The 11,734-nt window shown below is 41.1% G+C and overlaps 1 protein-coding gene across 1 annotated transcript; it reads left to right on the forward strand.

Annotated features, from left to right (window-relative positions):
* Positions 1-1,335: 1,335 nt before the first annotated feature.
* Positions 1,336-11,511, forward strand: LOC145448126 (uncharacterized). Its single transcript, XM_080326451.1, has 2 exons — positions 1,336-1,467; positions 1,715-11,511. The coding sequence occupies exon 2, from the start codon at positions 7,483-7,485 to the stop codon at positions 11,476-11,478; it is 3,996 nt and encodes a 1,331-aa protein (XP_080182577.1). The 5' UTR covers positions 1,336-1,467; positions 1,715-7,482; the 3' UTR covers positions 11,479-11,511.
* The last annotated feature ends 223 nt before the right edge of the window (positions 11,512-11,734 follow it).

Here is an 11,734-nt window from a genome sequence, read left to right on the forward strand (position 1 = left end):
GGATCACTCATTATGACGTCACAGCAGGAATGAGACGTCAATTTTCAAATATGTACCTTTTATGCCACCACAAAGAATACAATGAGTGTTATCCATCGCAATCCCATTAAAGATGTTTGGTGTTTTTTGATCATACCGATTTCCCTGCACTTTGTGACAATGTTGTGGGATCATTGCGACTTCGAAAATGTGCTGCTATTTCCAGTAACGGTCGTAGCTTTGTACTATATGTTTCGTATGCTGCGATACGGCCAATCAAGATTTCAAGGCTTTCAGAGGGGATAATTGCATCGAAACTATAATTCCCGTTGATAATTTAACTTTCAGTAGCGAGGAGTGTAGCATTTCAGTACTCGAAAAAATCGTCTTTTACTACTCGACTCGAATCATTGAAATTACTGCTCGATTCAGATTCGAGTACTCGAATCATTGTGCCCAGCCCTAGTTATGCCTATGTCACCCCAAGGCCGCTTCTGAAAATCGTGAAGAGAATTCCTGCAGACTACCACACTAGTGTCAAACGCAGGGACGAATATCCGTAACATAATGTGTTATATCCAGAATTTTATCGGTAGTTGACATTCTTAGATTGTTTCTGTGGAGAGTACATGCCCATAAGATTATATCTACATCAGACTAACAGCTAATAGTGATGTATATATGGCAACAAGACCAATTCTATACGCAGTGTATTCCGCGCAAACGTGTGTATCATGTTTGTATGATGTGCTACCAACTAACGTCATAAACCTTACGCAGTAGTAAGATATGCGTTTGTAGTTTGTCCTTATGGTTAGGTCTTGACAATCTCCGTTTATCAATACTAAAGTGACCCATTTACGTGCTCTATAAGCTTTGTAAATGCCCTGGAAGGCTACGCTACCTAATAAATACATGCGCGTCACTCGCTCACTCGCCGATGACTCATTCACTCTGCGGCCTGGTGCGTGTTTATTGTGCAAACCGTCAGTACTGTATCTATTGGATAATGGCGATATTAGGGCGTATTATATCGACTGAGCCATCTCCATGATCATGATTTCCTTGCCGATATGATTCACAAGAAGCCCATGTCACCAGATATCCATGTTAAGGTTTATAAAGAGTGCAGTAAATGTAATACGTTTCTCATCAACGAATTCTCGGCTTGCTCTCGATATAAGCGGCCAGACACAGGGCTCGAAATGAAAGCGAGTGGCGCGATCGGATCCGCGTTGACTTTCTGATTCGAACGCTACCTTGGCTGCCGTGTTCCAATCCCATTAGGATACAGTTTTTCGTTTTTGAAAATTGAAGCAAAATTTTTCGAAAATTGCAGCCGGTGCCAATCGGTTGAGAGGATTTGTCCTCTTTTTTGACTTTTTTGAAAGTATTCTCGGAGGACGCCCTTTTGTCCTCTTTTTTGAGATTTTGTCCTCTTTTTTGAAAATTTAGGTCACATTTAGAGCAAAATGCGAGTGATATGCCGTAAATTAGCACAGAAGTGACGCTCCGGCGGGTATTTCGGGAGTGAAAATCGGTGATCTGAGCTCTGAGCGAAAAGTTGACCTTTTTTTTTAGTCAACCACCTAGCAATATGGAGAGGAAATCGGTATTTTGAGCTCTGAGCGGAAACTTGACCTTTTTTTTTAGTCAACCCAACACAGAGTGGGAAAAATTCACCGATTTTTGAGAATTCTTCTCCGGTTTTGCAAGTCTCAAATTTCTGAAGAAGTGTCCTCTTTTTAGATTTCCAAAATATGGTAAGCCTAGCTTATAGAGAACCAACGAATTCACGTTTACATACTATCTGATGGAGAACTACCGAATTCGCGTCTAGATACCAGCTGATGGAGTATCAACAGATGCATTTTTATGTAGAGGTTCAGTTATTCTTTCACATTATCAGGTGGTTGACTAAAAAAAGGTCAACTTTCTTGCTTAGCTCGCGAAATAGCCGCCGGAGCGTTACTTTAGTGCTGATTTACTGTATATATCCTAGTCGAATTTGCCCTACATTTACCGAAAATTCTCAAAAATAGGACAAAATCTCAAAAATGAGGCTACTTCTGGAAATTGTTAGATTGCCTAAAAGTACTTAAATTTGGCTCAATTCCAACTAGTAGAAAGCAATGCTATGAGAGAAGATTTTGGATAAATTACAAATAGAGACTTTCGGATTTTACCAGCTACCTCATGATATTGTTACATCGTGTAAAAATACGATTCGTAGCAAATTTGGTTCAATTCCAACTAGAAGAAGCGAAGGTATTAGAGTGGAATATTTTGGATATGAACAAATAGTCGGCTTACTACTAGTATGAAATTATATAATATGGAAGAATTTCTCACTGAAAATACTCCATTTATTTTCAAATCCAAAATTTTCTCCTCTCATATCATTGATTCTACTTTTTAAAATTAAGCCGGATTCAGTGTTCATTTTATGCAACACACCAATTTTATCAAGTTGCCACCCAGTAGAATAATAAAGAAGTTATTTTTGAACAGCCCTATTGTACAAACATCACACAACATTAGCCATTCATTATTACTCACGTGCACAACGCACATACCTAACAAACAGTCAAATGAATGGAGGGTATTGTATGTTTTCACAGACAGCAGATCAAATCAATGAGTTAGACTTAAAAAATACTAAATTGGAAATGAGATCCTCAGATATGTTAAAGCGGCATGGCATGGTGCACTAGATGCAGGAATTGACAAGCGTTTTTGAACCACACTGAAGAGCATTGGATACTCATTCTTTCTACTCGCCCAAACATGCAAAGAATCATCGCCTTCAAATCTACACATGAGCTTATCAGTCTCTTTCAAGTACTTGACCATATGAGTCATGTCATTGGCTCTAATTGAACTTTGCTTCGATTGTTTGCTTGTATAATTGAAAAGTCTTGAGTACTTTGATTGGGGAGGATCTTTACCTCTTCATCACTGGATGATTTTGTGCAATGCATTGCTACTATGTACCATTGTCTGTTGTTTTTCCGGCGGCATAGCTGATATTAGACGAGTGCAACGAAAGCAGTGGTGACAATAGCGATGTCGGCAGGATTTGTCAGATGCGTTGATCTAACCATTACGATTCGCAAATTTCTTCATCTTCAAGTCATATAGAATAAGCCGAGTCAATGACTTGAGTCGAGTCATGCGTAATGACTCGAGTACAAGTCGAGTCAATCCAAATATTGACTCGAGTCGAGTCAAGTCATTTTCCCATTTCAAGAAAATGACTCGAGTCAAGTCGAGTCGCAAAATAATCGTGACTCGAGTCATTACAACCCTGCTGCGGCCCGCGGCGTCGTCAAAACTGGAAAACTGGCCCGTGAGCACATTTGAGTTTGAGACCTCTGGGTTAAGGTGTTCCAAGAGTAGGGTTGGAGGTGATGGGTATTATGCTTGGGAGGGGGGAGATTAGGGTTAGAGTTACGGTTAAGGTATCTCAAGATTAGTGTTCGTGTTAGGGTCACCCTCCTCCAACCCTAATATTCCTCTACTGAACCCTAATACCCCTCTCCCAACCTACAGTACAATACCAATAACAGTTACAATAATATTACCGGACCCTAACCTTAACCCTAACCCCTAGCATCGTCTCGTCACGTGATCTAATCACGCCGTGACTGCGTGATTTACGCATGCTCTGACCTCCAAATCACTTGATACTAATATAATTATATAATTAATTTACATTAATAGTTGCTAATACATTTTTACACAAAATTCTCCGAGGGCCGAATTTACCGATTGAATTCTGCCCTCGGTAAATTCGGCCCAGTGAATACTCGCGTTATCTCCCGTGACTGCGTGATATACGCATACCCTGACCTCCAAATCACTTGATAATAATATAATTATGTAATTAATTCACATTAATAGTTAGTAATACATTTTTATACAAAATTCTCGGAGGGTCGAATTTACCGGGTAGATTACCAGACGAATTCGGCCCATTGAACTCGGCCCATGACGAAATCGGCCTATGGTGAACTCGAGCTTCGTTGAACTCGGCCTATAGTGAATTTGTTAATAAAAATTATTATAAACATTGGGAATTGTATCAATTATTATTAGTGAATTGGTGGTGGTGAACATGTCGTAAGGATTTTATTCCCACTGGGGGGCGGTATCGTATGTCGGACGTATAAAATGTTATATTAGGCATATGGAGCTGTGTAATGTTGATGAAGAGTGCAGAACCTCAAGGATCAGATTCTAAACGGAAAAACCTCATTGCAGATGGTGGAATCGGTGTATCCCAAGATTAGGGTTGGGGGATATGATCCCAACCTAAACCCTAATCCATATCCGACCCGAATATCCCCCTTTCCTCTCCCAACGCTAATATCCCTCTACCCCAATCCTAACATCTCTCTCCCCCAACCCTAATATCCCCCTCCAATCCTAACCCTCCCACAACCCAAATGTCCCACACCTCCAACCCTAATATATCCCCTAACCCTAATATTGCGATACCCTAACCCAACACTACAAAAAAAATCAGACAAATTTGGTCTCAAATGTAAGACATGAGTATGATTTGGTCTCATTTTCAGCAATTTCAGTCTTGCTGATGAAGTGAGGTCTCAAAATTGAGACCGATTCAGCTTTTTCAGACCATACAAAATTGTAACAATCATTCGGTCTTGAAAATCAGACCAGTAAAGCGCATCTTATAAGACATATTGTGCTTATTGACACAGTGTTTGATTCATCCAATTATTTGGTCTTGTTTTTATGACAGATTTCGCTGATCAAGAAACAACATGTTTTGTGGTCTTGAAAATGAGACCGGAAAGTTGACAGGGGCGAAGAGCATAAAATTAGACAAATTTGCTCTCAAATCGATTTTTTAGTAAAAGAAGTCTCAAAACGATTTTTTAGAAAAAGAAGTCTCAAAACCAATTAGTCTTACCAAGTACATTCTGTCTCAAATCGTTTATTTAGCAAAAAAATTCTTCAAGACCAATTGGTGTTACCAAGTACTTTACGTCTCGAAAGTAAGACCCAACTTGATCGATAATTGAAGCACTGCTTTGGGGGCATCCTTTTCAATGTTAGGTTCTGAGTGAAGGGGGAGAGTGAAAGAGACCATGGGACAATACTTTGCTAAGGACTTTACAGACACAGCTAGCTTATTGAGATAATTTTTGATGCTTCAGTTTTTTTGGTCTTGTTTTTGAGACGAATTGTGCAGTATTTTTGGTCTCATTTTACCCACTAACCTTAAATGCTATTTTCGACTCAGACAACCGTATAAATATTGATCTGAATAGTACATGTGAGTAGTAAGTGGCATGTACCTTGATAACTATATCTAGTGAATTTCTTGTAAACTCCTTAGTACAGCATTATCCTAACGCTGCAAATTCTGATCCCTCTCATGCTTCCCATTGGCTTAGACTAGTGGTTCTTAACCTTTTTTCCTCCAGCGCCCCCTTTCAAAAATTATCGTGCTCCAGCGCCCCCCAACCTCATTGTAAGGAATGTAATAAAGACAATGACTTAATGAAGATAATTAAAGCTATTCATATAAATCATATTGCCTATCAATAAAATTCAATATCACATGCCGACTCTCGTCTACCGAGACATTTGCACTTTCCCTGAAATTTCACACTGATTGAGAATGTGCCTGGTGTTTGTCACAAATACTGCCGCTTGAAGGTATTATGAACCTCGGATGACCAAGCAATCTGGCCGTACTATCAATTCAGCGACCACTTGTAGCTGAAAAGCACTAGTTCTTAACCTTTCATCCCCCAGCGCCCCCTTTCAGATATTTTTAATGGTTCGGCACCCCCCCATAATTGTAAATACTGTACTAAAGACGATGGAGTAAAACAGTAGAAGTCCAAGTCCAGTCAATATTTTCAGACTCTACTATTTGGAAATATTTCGCCCGTGAATCGCGCCTGATATCCATTCGACTAATTAAGAATTTAATATTTGTAATTTTGTAAGCACTATTTGTGTCCTGATATTCTGCATGTGGTTAACTGTGTCGAAAGCTCTGCGGAGGTCAATAAAAATGCCGCAGCCTATTTATTGTGCTTGGTAATAGTTTGTTACAATTGATAATATTGCATGGTTGGTGTTGTGGCGATCTGAATCCATGTTGCGTCAAAGGGAGAGCTGCGTTGAATTCAATCACCTTCTCAAAAAAATGTGTGAACTGTGAGAATGAACCGGACTATCTCCAGCCTATAACTCGGCATTGCAGGAGGAACATATAACCTGGTCAGACATGGCGTGATGATTACTTCATGAATGTAATTGATTGCGATTACGATTACTTCTGAATCTTGCGATTTCGATTACTATTGTGATACAAGTACGATTGGGATACAGCAAAATCAGGAAAATTATTTCGTAAATCATAAGTTAGGACACGTGCACGTCTCTGCGCACAGACAATTTCAGCTGCGCACGTAAAATCAACAAAAGCACCTACTTCTAAAAATGTGTAGCGAGCAGAAAAATGCCGAAGTGAACGTTATTCACCATAGTCCAAGGGACCGCGCAGTGAGTTGGTGAGTGCGCGCGGACTAGTGACAAATTATAGGGAGCATTGTCTTGGAGTCGACTTCTATCGAAATATATCATCCAAGGCTGTGTCAACAAAAAGGCGTTCGTGTACCATCTAAAAATAGTACATTGAACGCTCTCGTTTTCGAAGTTTCATGCTGATGAATCTACAAAGCGTATCTAGTAAAAATTTCACTGAAAAAAATTCACAACGAATTAGTTTGAAAAATCTTGAAGTTCAAAAAACGTCAACCATTTTCAACAAATTTTCATGAAATTTTGAAAATCCTAATTTCAGAAAGATTGGTTCAGTAGTTTCAAAGTTATGCGTGTATGACTGATTTCCAAATTCTGGGGGAAACCTAGATAATTGAGCGATTTCTGCGCCTCGAATATTCGAAATTACATGCAGCTGACGTCTTGTTTGGTGATGCGATTGTTTCTGCTCGGCACGCGAAGTGATTGGGTGGAGACTTCAGGTGCACAAGCCTGTCTAATCTAAACTTTATATCAACTCGTTGTATAAATAAAACACAGCCCTTTAATGCAAATTATTTAATATACAGGCACAAACGGAAGCACATAGGAAGGTAGGCACGTAGGCAAAAGTAGAATTTATAACACTGCCTTACGAGTTACGAGAGTCTTCCAATCCCAATTGTGTTTTCCGCAAAGAAACCCAAATCACTTAAGGCTATTTGCTATATATATATATATATCAATTCCAAATGATAATGATGTCAACAATTCTTGCTAAATTTGGTTACTAGTGGCCGAATCATTGTGCCACGCCTTAGTTCTCGTCGGATTCAGGTACAAAGTATAATGTTTAGCTCAATCCTGGAACTCTTCACGTTTATTTATGTTTTTTATGTTGCGTTTCCGTTACAGATTAGCATATAGTGGATAGTAGAATGGCAAATTACATGGCTTTGTAGTCTGTGGAATGCAATGGACATAAAAGATGAATATGTAGATGATGATGGCAGACTCTATGGAATACAAAGCATATATGAACAAGCAGTTTCCGCTTATTCAAAATCACAAACCCATGAGAAGATTCACACCACGGGTGAATGCGGCGCTCAAATGCGCGAACAGGAGTTGTATGCGGGAGAGGTCTTGGAAACTTCCAATCAAATGCTTGGTAACTTCAGGATTGGTGGAAAATCGTCCTCCTCATCTGGGAACATGAGATCCACGAAACCAATGGCTACTCGCGTCAAAAACTGTCCATGCATTTTATGCCAAAGTATGTTTCGCAGTACACGAAATGACGGTCTCATCTGTGAACAAGCAGTTCCTGCTTATTCAAGATCACAAACCCATGAGAAGATTGACACCACGGGTGAACACGGCACTCAGATGCGCGAACAGGAGTTGTATGCGGAAGAGATTTCGGAAACTTCCGAGCAAATGCTTGGTAACTTCGGGATTGGCGGAAAATCTTCCTCCTCATCTGGGAATATGAGATCCACGAAATCAATGGGTACTTGCGTCAAAAACTGTCCATGCATTTTATACAGTAGTATGTCTCGCAGTACTGGAAATGACAGTCTCATCTGTGAACAAGCAGTTCCCGCTTATTCAAGATCACAAACCCATGAGAAGATTGACACCACGGGTGAACACGGCACTCAGATGCGCGAACAGGAGTTGAATGCGGGAGAGATTTCGGAAACTTCCGAGCAAATGCTTGGTGACTTGAGGATTGGCGGAAAATCTTCCTCATCTGGGAGTATGAGATCCACGAAACCAATGGCTACTCGCGTCAAAAACTGTCCATGCATTTTATGCCAAAGTATGTTTCGCAGTACACGAAATGACGGTCTCATCTGTGAACAAGCAGTTCCTGCTTATTCAAGATCACAAACCCATGAGAAGATTGACACCACGGGTGAACGCGGCACTCAGATGCTCGAACATGAGATTTCGGAAGAGATTTCGGAAACTTCTGAGCAAATGCTTGGTGACTTGAGGATTGGCGGAAAATCTTCCTCATCTGGGAATATGAGATCCACGAAATCAATGGGTACTTGCGTCAAAAACTGTCCATGCATTTTATACAGTAGTATGTCTCGCAGTACTGGAAATGACAGTCTCATCTGTGAACAAGCAGTTCCCGCTTATTCAAGATCACAAACCCATGAGAAGATTGACACCACGGGTGAACACGGCACTCAGATGCGCGAACAGGAGTTGAATGCGGGAGAGATTTCGGAAACTTCCGAGCAAATGCTTGGTGACTTGAGGATTGGCGGAAAATCTTCCTCCTCATCTGGGAGTATGAGATCCACGAAACCAATGGCTACTCGCGTCAAAAACTGTCCATGCATTTTATGCCAAAGTATGTTTCGCAGTACACGAAATGACGGTCTCATCTGTGAACAAGCAGTTCCTGCTTATTCAAGATCACAAACCCATGAGAAGATTGACACCACGGGTGAACGCGGCACTCAGATGCGCGAACATGAGATTTCGGAAGAGATTTCGGAAACTTCCGAGCAAATGCTTGGTAACTTTGGGAATGGCGGAAAATCTTCCTCCTCATCTGGGAATATGAGATCCACGAAATCAATGGGTACTTGCGTCAAAAACTGTCCATGCATTTTATACAGTAGTATGTCTCGCAGTACTGGAAATGACAGTCTCATCTGTGAACAAGCAGTTCCCGCTTATTCAAGATCACAAACCCATGAGAAGATTGACACCACGGGTGAACACGGCACTCAGATGCGCGAACAGGAGTTGCATGCGGAAGAGATTTCGGAAACTTCCGAGCAAATGCTTGGTAACTTTGGGATTGGCGGAAAATCGTCCTCCTCATCTGGGAACATGAGATCCACGAAACCAATGGCTACTCGCGTCAAAAACTGTCCATGCATTTTATGCCAAAGTATGTTTCGCAGTACACGAAATGACGTTCTCATCTGTGAACAAGCAGTTCCTGCTGATTCAAGATCACAAACCCATGAGAAGATTGACACCACGGGTGAACACGGCACTCATATGCGCGAACAGGAATTGTATGCGGAAGAGATTTCGGAAACTTCCGAGCAAATGCTTGGTAACTTTGAGATTGGCGGAAAATCTTCCTCCTCATCTGGGAATATGAGATCCACGAAATCGATGGGTACTTGCGTCAAAAACTGTCCATGCATTTTATACAGTAGTATGTCTTGCAGTACTGGAAATGACAGTCTCATCTGTGAACAAGCAGTTCCCGCTTATTCAAGATCACAAACCCATGAGAAGATTGACACCACGGGTGAACACGGCACTCAGATGAGCGAACAGGAGTTGAATGCGGGAGAGATTTCGGAAACCTCCGATCAAATGCTTGGTAACTTTATGATTGACGGAAAATCTTCCTCCTCAGCTGGGAATACAATACCCACGAAATCAATGGGTACTCGCGTTGAACACTGTCCATGCGTTTTATGCCGTAGTATGTTTCGCAGTACACAAAATGATGGTCTCATCTGTGAGCAAGCAGTTCCCGCTTATTCAAGATCACAAACCGATGAGAAGATTCACACCACGGCTGAACACGGCACTCAAATGCATGAACAGGAGTTGTATGCGGGAGAGATTTCGGAAAGTTCCGAGCAAATGCTTGGTAACTTTGGGATTGGCGGAAAATCTTCCTCCTCCGCTAGGAGTATGACACCCACGATATCAAAGGGTACTCGCGTCAAACACTGTCCATGCGTTTTATGCCGTGGTATGTCTTGCAGTACACGAAATTCCTCATCTGGGAATATGAAACCAACGAAATCAATGGGTACTCGCATCGAACACTGTCCAAGCGTTTTATGCCATAGTATGTTTGGCAGCACAAGAAATTCCTCCTCGTCTAGGAATATGAGACCCACGAAATCAATGGATACTCGCGACAAACACTGTAGATGCGTTTCATGCCGTAGTATGTTTCGCAGTACACGAAATTTGAAGTTTAACGGACTAATCCATACAGACGTGAAAACATATAAATGCAATTTATGCCAGAAGGCGTTTTTTTCCAAAGGTACTTTGAAGACTCACCATATTCTTCTACATGGTGATGCCAAGAATCACGAATGTAAGGTCTGCGGAAAAATGTTCCCTAGTCTTTTTTATATGAAGAAGCACTCGAAACGCCATCTGGATGGTAAAAAATACGAACATGGCACATGCAAGAAAAGGGTCGCTACGCAACAATATTTGACTACGCATATTCAAACATACAGTGGAGTTGGAAATTATGATTGTGAAATCTGCAGAAAATCGTTCACTACGCCTGTCGATCTGACAAACCACTTAAAAATCGACACGTGCGGCATAAAATACGGATGTGAAATATGCCAGAACTGGTTTGCTACAAAAAAGGAGTTGATGGTTCATATGGCTCTGCACGCTGGTAGCAATAAATGTGACGTCTGTGGAAAATCGTTCACTTCATTCGGTTTTCTGATAAGGCACATGAAATGCCATTCTGACGGAAAGGAATGCGAGATTTGTGGGAGATTGTTCACTTCATTTGGCTTGAAAAACCACATGAATATGCACATGGGTGTCAGAGAATACGAATGCAAAGTATGCCGGAAAAAGTTTGCTGGAAAAAAATATTTGAATTTTCACATGCGTAGACAATCTCACAATCTGAAAGCCCTCATGAAGACCCATGCCGGGATCAAAGGTCACAAATGTGAATTATGCCAGAAGCAATTACCTAGTAAATGTAGTTTGAATGTACACATGATAGTGCATAGCGGAGTCAAGAATTATAAGTGCGAAATCTGCGGCAAATCCTTCACTACATTGGGTAATCTGAAAACTCACTTGAAGGCCGTGCATTGTCGCGTCAAAGAATTCAATTGTGCAAAATGCCCGAAAGTGTTCTCTACAGATGCGTATTTAAAAGGTCACTACTACCGAATGCACACCAAGCCGCACAACGCCAAGTAACTTGCAGAAATAAAAAAAATGTTGTAAACACTGTTGCCCGAACCTGTTTTGCTTATGGCTGGGATGTTTTGGCTCTGGGAGTCTAGGTTTATTCAAATTCCTGGTTGTTGTTTGTGGTATTCAGGGTGTTAGTCGACTACTATGGTCAATGGTCATTTACACCAGGCCGATATTCCTTATTTTTGATTCCGGGTCTGCCGACTTGTAGCACACGGCACTTGTAGGCTTTTCTTGTAAGACCGCTTACGCGGACGAG

Source organism: Botryllus schlosseri, chromosome 10 (genome assembly GCF_051294905.1).
Source record: "Botryllus schlosseri isolate E-star chromosome 10, Bs_hap1, whole genome shotgun sequence".
In the NCBI taxonomy this organism is placed as follows: Eukaryota; Metazoa; Chordata; class Ascidiacea; order Stolidobranchia; family Styelidae; genus Botryllus; species Botryllus schlosseri.